The sequence below is a fragment of the Bos javanicus genome, chromosome 6 (genome assembly GCF_032452875.1).
Source record: "Bos javanicus breed banteng chromosome 6, ARS-OSU_banteng_1.0, whole genome shotgun sequence".
Taxonomy (NCBI): domain Eukaryota; kingdom Metazoa; phylum Chordata; class Mammalia; order Artiodactyla; family Bovidae; genus Bos; species Bos javanicus.
The window spans coordinates 13,609,306-13,627,499 of NC_083873.1; the positions used below are offsets into that span (position 1 = coordinate 13,609,306).

Below are 18,194 nucleotides of genomic sequence, written 5' to 3' on the forward strand. Positions count from 1 at the left end.
ATTCTGACAAAAAATACCAAAAGTACATGAAAAGGTTGGTAAATGCTTAACATTTTATTGAAAAAATTATTGATATCAATAACTTTTAATTTTCTCAGTCCTTTCTGAGCCTGCTGGGTTAAAGAAGTGTCCTCTCAAGTGAAGGAATAAGATTTCATTAGTAGTAATTTGATAAATCTTGGTAGAGCCCTTTTGATATATTTCCCCAAAACTGAGAAAGTAAATGACTAATAAAAAGAAAAAAAAAAGTTTTAATTGTCAGTCATGTCCGACTCTTTGCGGCCCTATGACCAGGCTCCTATGTCCATGGGATTCTCCAGGGAAGAGTACTGGAGTGGGTTGCCATTCCCTTCTCCAGGGGATCTTCCCGATCCAGGCATCGAATCTGGGTCTCCTGCATTGCAGGCAGATTCTTTACAGTCTGAGCCACCAGGGAAGCCCTGGTAGAACAATTCACTCTCCCAAACTGGCCCTTTTCTTCCTGCTTCCATAGCCTCTGGCTCTCATAATAAGTGACTGGGGATTCCAGGATCAGATCAACTGGGGATCTCATAATCCACTGGGCTCCTCTAACCAAAAAAACCATATTAGTGTTCTATTGTTACCTAAAAATTAACACAAATTTAACACCCATTAAACAATCTGTTCTATGAAGTAAATATATTTATAAATGAAGATGCATTTAAATGTTTATAAAATGATATTATAACTAGAGCATCGACATTTTATAAGTATTTAAGAATTTCAAAGAAAAGTTATAAAGGTTCTTCGGTATACAAAAGCAAAAAAACCCCAAAAACAACCCAGCTCCCATTTATTATTTCAAGTTCTTGTCTGACAGAAATCTGGGCACATTAGAGCTGAGAATGCTACAGTTCTCATGTGAAGCTTGGAATAGGGGCTCCTTTGAGGCCCATGCGGGTTGTTGGTAGAATTCCAGAGAAGGATCAAGGTTGCCATTTTCTTGGTCGTTGTTGACTGGGGACCACTCTTAGCTCCTGGATGTCAACCACAGTTCCTCACATGTGGTCTCTGCAGGCAGTTCTTGATATGAAAAAAGGAAAGCACTAAGAGTGTCCAGCTCTTGTGACCCCAGGGACTGTAGACTGCCAGCCTCCTCTGTCCAGGGGGTTCTCCAGGGAAGAATACTGGTGTGGGGTTGCCATTTCTTTCTCCAGAGGATCTTCCCGACCCAGGGATCGAACCCAGATCTTCTGCATTGCAGGCAGATTCTTTATTGACTGACATGGATGTTTGCTTTCTAGGCCAGCAGGGACCCGACTGCCTGAAGGGCTGAGCCTTTTTAAGAATTCACATGTTTAGATCAAGCTCAACCAGATAATCTCCCTTTGGAATCAAAGACAACTGATTAGAAACCTCTCCTCACATGAGAGACATCTTGTCATATTCATGGATTTTGCCCACATTCAAGGCAAGGAGATTTTACAAGCTGTGTATATCTGGGGATGGGAAACTTGGGGGTTATCTCAGAATCTTGCCTACCACACAACTTCCCCTCAAGTGTCCAGGGAGGGGCAGAACCGATGCCCTGGGACAGGCCAACTCCTCTCTCTCCATCCTTCAAGGGCCCTGCCAATTTCCTTCTCACCATCTGATCATTCTCTTGACAACCTGAATTTTATTGCAGTTCTCTACATGTGAAAAATATTGAAACATCAAAAAATTAAGTGAGAATTTTCTCTCAGGAGACTTCTTTCATGTGTGTGCTTAGTCATGTTTGATTCTTTGCAACCTCTGTGGACAAGCTTCTCTGTCCATGGGATTTTTCAGACAAGAATACTGGAGCAGGTTGCCATTTCCTGCTGCTGCTGCTACTGCTGCTGCTAAGTCGCTTCAGTTGTGTCCAACTCTGTGCGACCCATAGACGGCAGCCCACCAGGCTCCCCCATCCCTGGGATTCTCCAGACAAGAATACTGGAGCAGGTTGCCATTTCCTACTCCAGGGGAAATCCCAACCCAGGCAATGCACCTGTGTCTCTTGGATCTCCTGCATTGGCAGGAGGATTCTTTACCCCTGGAGCCACCTGGGAAGCCTTGGTTTTTCTTAAAAAAAAAAAAAAAACTGTGTGTGTGTGCGTGTGTGTGCCTGTAGCCATATTGCATGCAAATGAGACTGAAATTCAAACAGTTTGGAAAAGTACCCAATGAAAAATCTGTTCCATCTCCACCTTCTGCCCTCTGTCTCCCAAATTCTTTCTCTCAGATTAACCAATATTACAGTTCCATTTCTTGGATCTCTTTGTAGATAGTTCACACATTTACAGATATCTCCCCCCTCACCATCACAAATATAGCATTTTTGTTCTGCACTTTGGTTTTTTGCTTTAGTGGTGCATCCAGCAGATCTTTCCACTTAGATCTAAATTGTTTTAACTGCAGTCGCTTAACCCCACAAACAGCGAGAAAGTGAAGTCCAGAGTAGCTTATCTTCATTCTCAATACTTTGGACCTACTCTTGTCCCCCATTTAGGGGACAATAGTAAATGAGCTGAGTTATCTCAGTTGATCCTGAATGTTTTCACAGGTTGGCAGAGAGGATCAGCCTGAGATGGGGCACTTTCGAACTGAGTTAGTCCAAATCTGAACATCTGAGCTGGACTGGGGAGAGTTAGATGAGTCTGTATCCAAGATGCTTAGAGTGCACTGAGGAGAGGGGAGTATCATAGAACCCGGTTATGAGGCAGCACAAAAGAGCGCCACTTAATAATTTTTTTCTGTCGTGTGCGATTGCTCCTTTCAGTTCAGTTCAGTCACTCAGTTGTGTCCGATTCTTTGCAGCCCCATGGACTGCAGCACGCCAGGCTTCCCTGTCCATGGCCAGTTCCTGGAGTTTACTCAAACTCTTGTCCATTGAGTCGGTGATGCCATCCAACCATCTCATTCTCTGTCATCCCCTTCTCCTCCTGCCCTCAATCTTTCCCAGCATCAGAGTCTTTTCCAATGAGTCAACTCTTCGCATCAGGTGGCCAAAATATTGGAGTTTCAGCTTCAACATCAGTCCCCAATGAACACCCAGGACTGATCTCCTTTAGGATGGACTGGTTGGATCTCCTTGCAGTCCAAGGGACTCTCAAGAGTCTTCTCCAACACCACAGTTCAAAAGCATCAATGCTTTGACGCTCAGTTTTCTTTATGGTCCAACTCTCACATCTAAACATGACTACTGGAAAAACCATAGTTTTGACTAGATGGACCTTTGTTGACAAAGTAATGTCTCTGTTTTTTAATATGCTGTGTAGGTTGGTCATAACTTTCCTTCCAAGGAGCAAGCATCTTTTCATTTCATGGCTGCAGTTACCATCTGCAGTGATTTTGGAGCCCAGAAAAATAAAGTTAGTCACTGTTTCCACTGTTTCCCCATCTATTTCCCATGAAGTGATGGGACCAGATGCCATGATCTTAGTTTTGTGAATGTTGAGTTTTAAGTCAGTTTTTTCACTCTCCTCTTTCACTTTCATCAAGAGTCTCTTTAGTTCTTCTTCACTTTCTGCCATAAGAGTGGTGTCATCTGCATATCGGAGGTTATTGACATTTCTTCTGGCAATCTTGATTCCAGCTTGTGCTTCTTCCAGCCCAGCATTTCTCATGATATACTCTGCATATAAGTTAAATAAGCAGTGTGACAATATACAGCCTTGATGTACTCCTTTTCCTATTTGGAATCAGTCTCTTGTTCCATGTCCAGTTCTAACTGTTGCTTCTTGACCTGCATATAGATTTCTCAGGAAGCAGATCAGGTGGTCTAGTATTCCCATCTCTTTCAGAATTTTCCACAGTTTGTTGTGAACCACACAGTCAAAGGCTTTGGCATAGTCAATAAAGCAGAAGTAGATGTTTTTCTGGAATTCTCTTGCTTCTTCAATGATCCAACAGATGTTGGCAATTTGATCTCTGGTTCCTCTGCCTTCTCTAATTCCAGCTTGAACATCTGGATATTCACAGTTCATGTACTGCTGAAGTCTGGCTTGGAGAATTTTGAGCATTACTTAGCTAGTGTGTGAGACGAGTGCAATTGTGCAATAGCTTGAGCATTCTTTGGCAATGCCTTTCTTTGGGATTGGAAAGAAAAATGACCTTCTCCAGTCCTGTGGGCACTGCTGAGTTTTCCAAATTTGCTGGCATATTGAGTGCAGCACTTTCACGGCATCATCTTTTAGGATTTGAAATAGCTCAACTGGAATTCCATCACCTCCACTAGCTTTGTTCGTAGTGATGCTTCCTAAGGCCCACTTGACTTCACATTCCAGATGTCTGGCTCTAGGTGAGTGATCACACCATCATGGTAATCTGGGTCATGAAGTTCTTTTTTGTATAGTTCTGTGTATTCTTGCCACCTCTTCTTAGTATCTTCTGCTTCTGTTAGGTCCATACCATTTCTGTCCTTTATTGAGCCCATCTTTGCATGAAGTGTTCCCTTGGTATCTCCCTTGGTAATTTTCTTGAAAAGATCTCTAGTCTTTCCCATTCTATTGTTTTCCTTTATTTCTTTGCATTGATCATTGAGGAAGGCTTTCTTATCTCTCCTTGCTATTCTTTGGAACTCTGCATTCAAATGCGTGTATCTTTCCTTTTCTCATTTGGCTTTTGTGCCTTTTCTTTTCTCAGCTATTTGTAAGGCCTCCTAGGACAACCAATTGCCTTTTTGCATTTCTTTTTCTTGGGGATGGTCTTGATCACTGCCTCCTGTATAATGTCATGAACCTCTATCCATAGTTCTTCAGGCACTCTATCAGATCTAATCCCTTGAAAATATTTGTCACTTCCACTGTATAATCGTAAGGGATTTAATTTAGGTCATACCTGAATGGTCTAGTGGTTTTCCCTACTTTCTTCAATTAGTAGCCTAGGAATGCTTAAACCATCCAGAAAGCATTTAGCTTACTCTGTACATCTGTGAGCAACACTCACAGCATTTGGCTGTGTCAAATTTGCTATTGTTGTTTAGTGCTAAGTCATGTTTAACTCTTTTGCAGCCTCACGGACTGTAGCCTGTCAGGCTCCTCTGTCCATGAGATTTCCCAGGCAAGAATACTGGAGTTGGTTGCCATTTCCTTCTATAGGGTATCTTCCCCACTCAGGGATCAAACCTGAGTTTCTTGCTTGGCAGGCAGATTCTTTATCACTGAACCACCTGGGAAGCCCTAACCAAGCTTTAAAGCCACCTCAAGTTTTCCTTCATTAAACTTACTGGAAAGGAGTTTAACCACATTATGTGTAATTCGAAAGATGTTGACAGTCCATGAGTAGTTGTGAGTGCAAGAGAAAATGCTTGAAACTTCAGAATCGAAGAATGGGTTTGTCAAAATGACAAAACCACATTGAAACAAAAACAAAAATGATTTTGTTCCTTTCCAGAGAGGAAATCTGCAAATAAGAGGGCCTCAAAAGTGACTTTTAGCAGGACCCTTCTCACGAGCACATTTGTGAGCACGTGCTAGAATTCTTACCTTTCTTCAGTCCGATGTGACTTCAGCTGAAGTATTTTCACAGGGCACTTCTTATGATTCATTGTTTTCAGAGAAATCATAGCTTGAGATGAGTGTATTTTATAAACCTCTTCCTGTAATAGCTAGTAAACTTCCACCACAGAAAGTCCTACTGTATTCCTTCAACAGCGAAGGCATTTTCTTTATCAAAGAATGATTTCATGTTTTTCTGTAAATGCTATTGTTACTCTATTTAAACTCTGACCCTGAATAACAATAAAACAAGTTAAACCTGTAGTAAAACTTTAAAATAACCTCTTCTATTAAAAATGCGTTTAGTGGTTTTACACAAACAGAAACAGTAAGTAAAGCACATACTGCAAATTACTTTGCCTAATTTAGATATTAGTGATTTAAAATCTCCTTTTTAAAGTGAAGTACAAATAACTTATGATACTATATGACTTCCAGGTATACAAGGCAATGATTCGATATTTTTACGTTTTATGATCACTCTGGTAAGTCCAGTTACCATTTGTCAACTAAGTTACGACATTGTTTATTGTATTCCTTATCTTGTACATTATATCTCTGTGACTTATTTATTCTATAACTGGACACTTATAAAACATACCATAATCAGTATGTTCTCTGTATCTATGAGTGTTTCCGTTTTCACTGTTTTTTTTTTTCTTTTCCAGATTCTACATATAAGTACAATTATACAGTATTTGTCTTTCTCTGTCTGACTTATTCCATGTAGCATAATGCCTTGTAGGTTTATCCATGTTGTCATAAATCCCAAGATTTCTTTTTTTTTTATAACTATGTTACATTGTAAATATTTACCATATCTTCTTTACGCATTCATCTATCAGTGGACACTTAGGTTGCTTCTATATATATCTTGGTTACTCTAAATAACACTGCAATGAACATTGGGGGTGCATATACCTTTCCAAATCTGTGTTTTGTTTCCTTTGGATCAATATCCAGGAATGGAAATGTTGATCTGTATGGCAGTTCTATTTTTAATTTTTGTGGACTCTGTCTACTGATTCCCATAGTGGCTGTGCCCATTTCCATCCACCGTGCATGAGGGTTTCCTTTTCTCCAAATCCTTGCCAATATTTTTTTGTTGTTTTTTTTTGATAATAGCCATCCTGACAGATGTGAGATGATATCTCATTGTAGTTTTGATTTGCATTTCCCTGATGATTAGTGATGCTGAGCATTTTTTCACGTGCCTGTTGGCCATCTGTATGTCTTCTTTGGAAGAATATCTGTTCAGGTCTTCTATACATTTTTAATTGGATTGTTTGGTTTTGGAAATGTTATTATAATAGTTATATGAGTTCTTTGCATATGTTGAATGTAAGCTCCTTATCAGATACGTCATTTGCAAGTATCTTCTCCCATTGAGTATGTTTCCTTTTTGGCTTTTGATGGTTTCCTTCACTCTGCAAAACCTTTTTAGTTTATGTACTCCCATTTATTTTTGCTCTTGTTGCCCTTGCCTGAGGAGACAGACCCCTCCCCCCACAACCCCCTCACAAATATTGCTAAGACCAGTGTCAGAGTGTAATGTCTATGTTTTCTTCTAGGAGTTTTAGGTTTCAGGGCTCACATTTAAGTCTTTAATCCACTATGAGTTTATTTTTATATATGGTGTAAGAAAATGGTCTAGTTCTATTCTTTTGCATGTAAACCGTCCAGTTTTCCCAACATAAATTACTGAAGAAATGCTCTTCTCCTCCTTGTATATTTTTGCAGCCTTTGTCTAGACTAATTGACCATCGGCACATGGGCTTATTTCTGGACTCTATTCTGTTACGTTGATCTCTGTGTCTGTTTCTGTGCCAGCACCATACTGTTTTTTAAAAAGGCATTCACTCATTTTATTTTTTTAACTCATTAATTTATTCTCTGCTGCTGTGTGTGGACTTTCTCTAGCTGTGCTGAGTGGGGGCTTCTCTAATTCAGCATGTGGGCTGCTCGTTACCGGGGCTTCTCTTGTTGCTAACCATGGGCTCTAGGCACACAGGCTTCAGTAGTTGTGGCCCACAGGCTTATTTGCCCCACAGCACGTGGAATCTTCCCAGACCAGGGACTGAATCTGTGTCTCCTGCCTCGGCAGGTGGATTCTTAACCACTGGACCACTAGGGAAGGCCAGTACCATACTGTTTTGATTACTATGGCTTTGTGGTATAGTTAGAAACCGGGAGTTGTAGCCAGCACCAAACATCTCTTCAAACCTTTAAGGAACAAAAACTTTTCAAAGGTGCACTCTTGGCTGTTTCTCAACTCGCACAAGCCATTTTTGGTTTAAGGCCCATTATTTTTAACCAGTTGTCAGAGGGAGAAAACGATTACTGAGCTTAGAGTCTGACCTGGAATTGAAGGCTTATTCAAATTTCACTTTGGGTAATTTAGCAAATCAAATAAGTCATCTTAAAGGACAGAGAAACATGGGATAATGTTCAGCATCATGAATTTTATCATTTAATTTTGTCTATTAGTTCATCAATAGAACTGAGTTAAATAATCCTTTGCAATTTATAGAACATTTTCACATCTTCTTTCATTTTAAAGGTTAGAGATCAGATGCTGCAATTCAGAAAACATTATTTTATTGTGTGACTTTATTGGTGTAGTCAAATTGCATGTCTTATCTTCCATCTGCTCTAATGTTCTTTGACAGAAAAAAGGTCGTGACTGTCTCTCTTTCAGGGAAGAAACGGCAAGTGTTGATGATTAACGAACAAAATGCAGCCTTACAGGAATCTGCTTCACTTACAGATGCGCTCATCCTTTCTCAGCCTTATGGTTCTCGATTATATGTAACTCTGAGAGCTCAACACCCAACCCCTCCTCAGAACCTCTTTATCAAGTGGTGAAGCAAGAGCAAGCATCACCGTTGTTTTATTGCTGGAGAAATGGACCCATAAACAAGCACTCATGGAGTCAAGGGTGGAGCCCAGACAAATGAAAGGCTTTCACCAGACAGTTACCAGAATTGGTGGGCGGTTTCCCAAGCCCTGGAGTAAATGGGCCAGTACGACCTCCGTCGCTGCAAGCTTTGTCCTCCTGCCGCTGTTCTGGGTCCTTTTCCTCCTCACACAGCCTCCTGTCTCCCTCTAGACACCTATTGTCTTTAGGCTCTCTCCACCTTTAGTTCATCGCAAATCTTCTCCTTGAGGCAGGAAAATAGTATCAGCTTGTTCACCCTAAGTTATAAAAGCCTCTTGGGAGGTTGTGTTATCAGCCCTTACTTTTGGAACCCGGAACCCTGGGTGTTGAGTGAGGAGTCCCTTCAGGTGGATGGCGGGGAGAGGAAGCCCCTGGATGCTAGGGTGTAAGGTGAGGGCACCATGGGGTAACAAGGGGTGGCTTAGGAGCTCTGGGGCAAGTTTAAATCCTGCCGCTCCCCTCCCCACCCCCCCACCCCCCCACCCCCCGGAAACCTAACCACTTTCTGGGCCTCAGTTTACTCATCTGTAAGGGGGACCTACTCTCCCGACTGTGACGATTAGAAAAGAATAATACGGGCCCTGCACCTGGCTTGCTTGCTAGGTTAATTCAGCTCTTCTCCTCTCCCCACCCTTGGCAGTGTGTTTGGGAGGGAGGGGTGCCAGAGAAAGTCGCCCTTACTGTTGGGGTGATCGCGTCTCCTTTTCAAAATTCACATCCTCTTCGGAGGGGCCCTTGTTTGGCAAGCGGGGTCCCCGCCGGGCTTATCGCGCTTCATACCCGACCCGGAGGCTGGGCTTTGGGTCTGAAAAGGCGGCTGGCGAAGAGCAGAAGGCGCCAGAGCGGAGCGGGGGCGGGGTGGGCGGAGGGCCGGGCGGAGTCCGGGAACCTCCGCGCTTTCGGTCTACTTAAGGGAGGGCTCGGGGGAGGGGGCGCACTCGGCCGGTCGGTAGAAGGAGTCGCCGCGCGCGCCGCGGGGCCTGGAGCCCGCAGTTTCCGTAGCCCCTGTAGCCCCCGACTGGGCTGCGTCTGCGTCCCTCTCCCCCTCGGTCTTGTCGCCCCGTCCCCCACCCCAAGCCCCCCGCGCAGTAGGTGCAGCGCAGCCGCCGAGCGCCCTCCCCGGCTGCGGCGCGGTGAGCGAACGTGGCAGTCGGCGGTGGGCGTCCCGCCATCCCGGGCCTCCGCGGGCTCGCGCGCATTAACCCCGTGCCGCGCTGAGAAAGCGAAGGGAAGTTCACGGACACTCGAAACCCAAGGTACCTGCCAGGTGGCGGTCTGGGGGGCGCGGGGGCGGGGTGAAGTGGGGCTGCGTCGTGTCTATTTATCCCCTGGAGAGAGAAGCTCTGTCCAGGAGTCTTCCGGAGCGTTGCAGGGAAAGTCATCACCTGCTCCTCCCGCTGGCTCGGCTGCGGGCAGACGCTCGAGCGATTATTTACGGCGTGATTTTAGCTTTACAATATAGAGGAATATTTATAAATAGAGCGGAGGAGCACTGACAGGAACTATTGGGATGCGTGTTCCTTGTTACTTTTCTGTGCTTTGCAAAGTACCCCCCTCCACCTTTAGTAAATAGAAAATAAGTGTAGCGGTGAGCTACACTTCATTTATGAAGTGTAGCTTACCGCTCGATTGCGTGTACACCTGCCTTGCTTCAGCCTGCTTGGTTACGAAAATAACGTAATCCGTGGTTTTCTGGGACTTTCTCTAGCTTTCAGATTGAAAAGAATTTCCCAAATTTTTCGGAGCTTGAATACACACTGAGCCTCGCAGCGGAAGTCCGCTGCCACGGAGAATCCGACGCAGCAATTTTGGCTGGAAACAAGCCAATCAGGCAGAGTGGGAGAAAGACACCATCTCTGGGGGGAAAATCCTGAGCTTTTACTAAGGCTTTCCTCCTGCTGATTTTGGTTTTTACGACTCTTTTAGCAAGACCTGTTGCTTAACTAAGTATTGATTCTGCTCAACGTTCCGTTTGTCTTCAGAGCCACACTGCTGGGTGATGACCTGGTGCGGAGGGTCAGGATAGCTGTTTTTTGCTGTGCTTCCAAGTTTTCTCTTCCTTACCGGTTAGCTCAGTGTCAGCAAAGTTATTGTGTTGATTTGTTAACACAAATATTACTGTATGCCACACATCATTCCAGTGTTTTACAGCTTTTTGATAGAGAACATGGTTTACCAGCTTTGATGATAATCTCTAATTCCATTTAGTTCCATAAAAATCAGGGGGTTTGTGACCTCCCAGTTGGCTCAGATGGTGAAGAATCTGCCTGCAATGCGGGAGACCCAGGTTTGATCCCTGGGTGGGGAAGATCCCCTGGAGAAGGGCATGGCAACCCACTCCAGCATTCTTGCCTGGAGAATTCCATGGACAGAGGACCCTGGCGGGCTACAGTCCATGGGGTCACAAAGAGTCAGACACGACTGAGTGACTAACACTTTCTGACTTTGTAAAGAAAATACTTGTTATATGTTTGAATAGATATTAGATGCACATGGTATAAAATCCCACAGGTACAGAGTGTGCAGTGGAATGCCTCCTTTCCACCCCCTACTCCAGGTTCCCTCTAGAAGCTCCCTCACTATAAGCTCTTGTTCTTAGGTTTCTTTGATAACTTAGGCCAAACAGATTTGAAAAAGCTACTTTTGAGCACCTGCACACTAGTGATTATTTAAATAAAAAAGCCACCAATTTTATCATTTTGATTTTTTTTTTTTTTTGTTAGTTTCTTTGTTTTTCTCCTGACCACTTTGAAATGTCAGAGATTCAGGTCACTTTGTACAGGGAACTTGCAGCTCTGGAAATTAATGAATAGCTTAGTTTCTAAGTTCCCTGAAGTCTGAGACCATGGTTCACTAACTTTGGAGCTCCCTAACCAGCCACCATAATTACTAGCGACACCCCAACATACATACATCGGGCTTAAGGATAACTGATACTCGCTGTAATCTGGTGTTTCACAGCCTCTTCTCCTACGAGGAGGCAGTAACAGTACATTTTTCTTTTCAACACTAGATTCCTGGTGTCTTGCTAGTTTTGGTACACCCGCCCCATGGCCCTCTTCCCTGCTGATTGGCTGCTATAGTTTGTGAAGTAACTGGTAACGGAGTAGTGATGTTTGTAGTTGGCAAGAGAGAGTGTGCATTTCTGCTGTGTTTGAATCCTCCTTTTGGCAGGGATTTGTGACCTGGGCTACCTAGCTAAACCCTGAGACTTAGCTCCCTCATCTGTGACGTGGGGATTTTAACCGGTTATTTTGAAAAGCAGATAGTATCAATAACCTCAGATATGCAGATGACACCACCCTTATGGCAGAAAGTGAAGAAGAACTGAAAGTGAAAGAGAAGAGTGAAAAAGTTGGCTTAAAGCTCAACATTCAGAAAACTAAGATCATGGCATCTGGTCCCATCACTTCATGGGAAATAGATGGGGAAACAGTGGAAATAGTGGCTGACTTTATTTTTTTGGGCTCCAAAATTGCTGCAGATGGTGATTTCAGCAATGAAATTAAAAGACACTTACTCCTTGGAAGAAAAGTTATGACCAACCTAGACAGCATATTAAAAAGCAGAGACATCACTTTGTCAACAAAGGTCCATCTAGTCAAGGCTATGGTTTTTCCAGTGGTCATGTATGGATGTGAGAGTTGGACTATAAAGGAAGCTGAGTGCCGAAGAATTGATGCTTTTGACCTGTGGTGTTGGAGAAGACTCTTGAGAGTCCTTTGGACTGCAAAATCCAACCAGTCCATCCTGAAAGAGATCAGTCCTGGGTGTTCATTGGAAGGATTGATGTTGAAGCTGAAACTACAGTAACTTTGGCCACCTAATGCGAAGAGCTGACTCATTTGAAAAGACCCTGATGCTGGGAAAGATTGAGGGCAGGAGGAGAAGGGGACGACAGAGGATGAGATGGTTGGATGGCATCACTGACTTGATGGACAGGGGTTTGGGTGGACTCCGGGAGTTGGTGATGGATAGGGAGGCCTGGCGTGCTGCAATTCATGGGGCTGCAGAGTCAGACATGACTGAGTGACTGAACTGATACTGATACTGATGTATAAAGAGCTAGCACTGTGCCTGGCATATGAAAGGCATACAGTAAGTGGCAGTCTTGTTACTGTTGGGCTCTGTAATCATTTCATATATTCATAAGAAAGGTGAGTGTGTATGTTAGGGAACATCATGGCTCAGTAACTGCTTAGAAGGAGGGTTCATTTGCTGCTCATAAGTCTCTATGGTTCTGTCTTTAGCCCTCACCTTTGAGACCCCATGCTTAGCTGTTCCTTCCGTGGCACTGATGTGGCATATGGAAGGAGGAGAGACAGGTCTATCTACATAGTGGTTTTTAAAACCTACCCTTGGAAATAAGCTTGCATGTTCCTTCCATTCACATTTCTTTAATATGGTTGACACTGGAATGGGAAGTATCATTTTTCCAAAGGGGCAGAACTAGTAGGGATAGGTCTGGTAGTGAGGGGCAGCAGATGGTAACACAGTCTACCTCAGTGTTTGCTGGAGGGTCACAGTTGTGAAACCAGAAGTTCATCAAAAGCTGAGAATTGATTCACCCGATTTATAACCAAAATGCCAGAGTTTTCCTCTGCAGTGAATAATATATCTGCCCTGGGTAACTAGGCATCAGGTGTATAGGGCAAAATTTTCTTGATGGTGGATTTGCTCAAAAGACTAAATTCTAAGCTAATAGGTTATATAAAGATCACAAGAACAAAAGTTGGGTGCTACCAAAAGACAGTATCCAGAATATACTGCGTTTTAAAATCCAGGTCTCCTTTTGGAACTGTTACTGTGCAAAGCCCAAGAATGCATTTGAGTGATGGCAGTGTAGCCCAGACAAGGCGGACATCATGATGATAGATTCTTGCTCTTTTTAGGCTTTTTACTTTTTAACAGCAAATTCTTTTCTTGTCAGCCACTAATTGCATCATCTCATGACTTGTTATAATTATTCTCCTTTAAGCTGTCTGCTTCTTGAATAATGACTTTATTATTGTAATTATTTTCAAATCATGGTGATTAACCAGTTCTACCTGCAGTGTGTTAATTGTTGCTGCCTTTGGTTTCATAGCAATTTTTACTACTCTTGCCCCAAGATTTTGAGTATTCTTCTCTTTTTCTGCTTATAGCTGGGCATTTGTTGTCTGATTGGCTAAGGCAATATAATAATGTTAAGAAAGAACTTATTATGAAAGCAAATTAAAAATATATTTCTAAATCAATAAAAAATTTTGCTTTGTTATATCATTTGTTGAGTAATTCAATAAACTGAGTTTGATTTTTAGCAATACAACTATGCAAAACAGAAGAAAAGATTGTACTTTAAAAGCAAACATCATGGAAAGAAAACATTCTGTTTTTTTCCTGTTTAGCAAGCATAATTTTGATAGCAATATCTAATATAGATGGCAGACAAAAACCAGTAAAACTCCAGATTACCTTAAGACTGTTGCTCCCCAAACCCCACTGTAAATACTATATATATAGTATTTAAAGAATGCAGGGAGCACTCAGTATCATTCCATCTCCTGGTGTAATTTACGACCGCACTAGTTTAAAGGAATTCTATGCAGCTGTTTAAGATTGAGGTATATTTACGTGTATAGATAAATGGAAACAAATCACCCACTTGTATTATTAACTGAAAACAATGCAAGGTCTAGAACTAAATACAGTATGTTCCTATTTGTGTAAGAAAATTTTTTCTTTGTAGAAAATGTGTATGTCTTTGAACACGAAGTTTTGCTTGTTGGGTAAATAATTCTGTAAGGATAAAACCAACTTTTACAATGGTTGGCTCTGAAAGAGTTAAAAAAAATGATTAGGTCAGAGAGGGAAGATACTTAAAAAGATCCTTTTTTAAGCATTTGAATTTTTAAAATCATGTGCATGTAATTCTTTTAAAGCGAAGTAGTTTTAAAGTGGCAGTTTTGTGTCAAACCTTTCATAGATTTTAGTAACTAACTGTTTTGTTTTGCTGCTTAAGCTACTCCACTGACTATTTAAGGTACATACAGTGAAGTGGGGGAGAAGACAATGGCACCCCACTCCAGTACTCTTGCCTGGAAAATCCCATGGACGGAGGAGCTTGGTGGGCTGCAGTCCATGGGGTCACTAAGAGTCGGACATGACTGAGCGACTTCACATTCACTTTCCACTTTTATGCACTGGAGAAGGAAATGGCAACCCACTCCGGTGTTCTTGCCTGGAGAATCCCAGGGACGGGGGAGCCTGGTGGGCTGCCGTCTGTGGGGTCGCACAGAGTCGGACACGACTGAAGCGACTTAGCAGCAGCACAGTAAGTGGAGGAAAGGTCACCACAGGGCCATGCAACTCTAGAGAGATGTGGTTAAGAACAGTTAGATTGTGCTGCTTGGGGTAAATGACAGTTTGTCTGTCCAGTCATTAGGAACCATTGACAAAAACAAATAACTCCAGTATGAGTACAGACTATGATATTTAGAACTACCTTGTGGAAATTGATTATTTTTTTAAATAAAAAGTGTATAATGTCTAAATTTAAAAATTGTAGAATATTTAAAGCACTTACTTTTTTACCCCTTTACCTACTAGAAATCTAAATCAGGATATAAAGGACAAATGTTGCAGTTACTTTGTTTCTAATGTCTACATTTCTTTAGTCAGGATAATACACGGTAAAAATCACAGAAGCCTTTCTCTGACAGTTATTCATACTGTTCCATCCAAAATAATACAAAATTCATAATACATTAAATTTTAATTTAGCTAGTAAACTGTAGGTTTTCCTTATATGTATATCCTCTGAGGATTTAAACCAAAGGGATTCTTTTTTTAAAAAAAATTCACTTATTTTTAATTGGAAGATAATTGCTTTACCATGTTGTGTTGGTTTCTGCCACATATCGACATGAATCAGTATACATATTTCCCCTCCCGCTTGAACCTTCCTCCCACCTCCCACCCCGGAAGAGAGTCTTTATTCCTGATTTTCTTCCTAAAGTACAGACAGCTGTTCTATTTGGTCTGGGCCCAAGTCATCCTATGTAAATGAGAAAGGAACTGAAGTCTCTGTATGCTTCCCCCCACTAAATCATTTTATCAATAGTCATTCCTTGTTATTGTCCAGATTATGTCTTACTGTCAAATTGGAAATGAAAGAGAAGAAAATATAATGTACCAGTTCATATGGGGCTTGGTATAAGGTTTCACATATCTACTAGTTAAATGAAAGCATATTGCTTATGTATTGTTTTCTTAAAGTCTAAATCAGTTACCTATTGGAAAGCTTTTCATCAAAATATTGGAATCAAAGATCTCAGAATCTGATCTCTGGGGTGAACTAATGTGCTGATTTAATTGTTGCAGGCAGGTCAGATTCCGGTGCTCATCATGTCCAGTTTTGAGGATGCGGACACAGAAGAGATGGTAACTTGTCTCCAGATGACTCTTTACCATCCTGGCCACCAGCGAAGTGGAATATTCCGATCAATAAAGTTTTTTAATCGAGAGAAACTCCCCACCATCGAAGTGGTGAAATTTGGCCGAAATTCTCACACCTGTAATTATATCTTTCAGGACAAACAGGTTTCTCGAGTTCAGTTTTCTCTACAGGTGTTTAAAAAGTTTAATAGTTCAGTTGTCTCTTTTGAAATTAAAAATATGAGTAAGAAGACCAGTCTGCTTGTGGACAACAAGGAGCTGGGCTACCTAAATAAAATGGATCTGCCAGACAAATGCATGATTAGGTTTGGCGACTATCAGTTCCTGGTGGAGAAGGAAGATGGAGAGTCATTAGAATTTTTTGAGATTCAGTTTTCTTTGTCGAAAAAACCTCTCCTGCAAGAAAACAACTGGCTTTCCCAGGAGCCCATACCTGAGTGTGGCAGCTATTCATCCTGTTTGACTCAAAACAATTCTCCCATGGAAGTGGGTGAAAATGAGTGGTAAATGCTGAAAGCTAAGAGAATTATGAAGGACGAAGAACTCTGTACTCGTTTTATAGGCATTCCACTTACTAAGTTTCTTAGTATAGTATTGTACTGTCATTTGTTAAAGCTAAGTTTGAGATCTGGTATTATTGTTTGAAGTCTGCAAATTGTGTTAGTAATTGATTGAGTCACCTGTCGCATTGTTGGATGTGTAAAGAATTTCTCTTAAGTGTATATGAGAGCATGAATGTACAACACGTATTCTTCATGATGAAGGAACAGTGTTCTCAAAATAAGGTTATGTTCTTTTCTTTTTATGCCTGATTTTTTCCCTATGTTTTGTATTGTTTCATTTTGATTTGTATGTTATCATCTCTTGGTTTGGTCATATTATCTCACAGCAGCCATTTGTTTTCAAGGTCAAGGCTACAAGCAAATTATGTGTGTTGTAGCCTGTTGGATTTATAGTACCAGAGTATTACAACAGGGCATGTTTTAGTGTGTGTGCCACTGAGGTTTTAATATGGGGAGACTTACTTATTATTTGAGCAATAATACCTTTTCTGTGTTTTTTATCTATAGAATTAGTGTTTATTCCCAAGAATACTGTTCTCCTTTTGTATATTCAGTATGTGAAACTGATACTTTATAAACATTTCAATGAACCACTGTTTAGAATTATTATTTTGTGTACCAAATTTTAGTTTTTTAATGTACTACAGGGTTTTTAACTCCACGAATTCAAAATTTTAACAACTATGTACCTAATAAAGTCTACTTCTCTAACCGTTTTCTTTGGAACTCCTTCTGAAGGAAGAACTGTCGTTGATGTCTGTAAGGGAGGAATGCAGGGGGCCACGCAAAGGCTGTGAATTCAGACGCATCCTGCTGTGTGCATGCTGGCTCCATTCTCCCTTTGTTCCTACCTCCACACGGCGGCAGGTGGCCAACAGTAGCTCCCACATTTCATACGTTACTGATCAGCCACCTGAAGACAGCCTTACTCTCAATTCCAGTCCAAAGAAAAAGGGTCAGCTTCGGCCAGGTCTCCATTCTACGGATCAACTCTCCTCAGGCCACGTTAAGTCACGGCTGCTCCAATCAGTGATCATGTGCAAAGGAAAAGCATTTTCTCAACAAATGGCCACAGTGGGTTGGGGTCTGAGGTTAGACAGTCTAGATAAGGTATGACATGGTTTGGGAGTGAGGGCGAACAAAAATATTGGTGTCTGATACTACACACTGCAGCTAAGTTGTGAAACATTTTCAATCCTCAAGGGCTCATTTGTCCCAGGACTGATTTTTTTTCTTGGGCTCTTTAAGTAGAGGGGTGTATACATTGGTGCCAGTGTTGTAGGCAGTGTCTTCTTGAACCTGAAACTTTATGACAAGGGGGGCTTTCCAATGGTGAAGTCTCATATGCTATATGATTATATAACTGCATTCTAGAAGATTCTGTCTCGGCTATCTACAGCATTGACTGATCTGGGGAAGCATTACTTTTATGCTCTAACATGAGTGTAGTATTTAATTAGTAGGCCTTGTAGAAAAATGAGCTAGTATTTTATTACCAGGAGAAACTAGTGTTAACACTAGCTATATATGTTGTGTGTTTATCTTTGGTAGCTGCGTCTATGTTATCTGGGCTTCCCTGGTGGCTCAGCTGGTGAAGAATCTGCCTGCAATGCCAGGGATCTGAGTTCGATCTCTGGGTTGGGAAGATCCCTGGAGAAGGGAATGGCTACCCACTCCAGTATTCTGACCTGGAGAATTCCATGGACTGTGTAGTCCATGGGGTCTCAAAGAGTCAGACACGACTGAGTGACTTTCACTTTCTATGTAATGGCCCTT

General features: G+C 41.9%; 1 protein-coding gene across 1 annotated transcript; it reads left to right on the forward strand.

Annotated features, from left to right (window-relative positions):
• Positions 1–8,097: 8,097 nt before the first annotated feature.
• On the forward strand, positions 8,098–17,129 carry TIFA (TRAF interacting protein with forkhead associated domain). Its single transcript, XM_061419386.1, has 2 exons — positions 8,098–9,674; positions 15,781–17,129. Exon 2 carries the CDS (start codon positions 15,805–15,807, stop codon positions 16,360–16,362), a length of 558 nt encoding a protein of 185 aa, XP_061275370.1. The 5' UTR covers positions 8,098–9,674; positions 15,781–15,804; the 3' UTR covers positions 16,363–17,129.
• Positions 17,130–18,194: the final 1,065 nt, after the last annotated feature.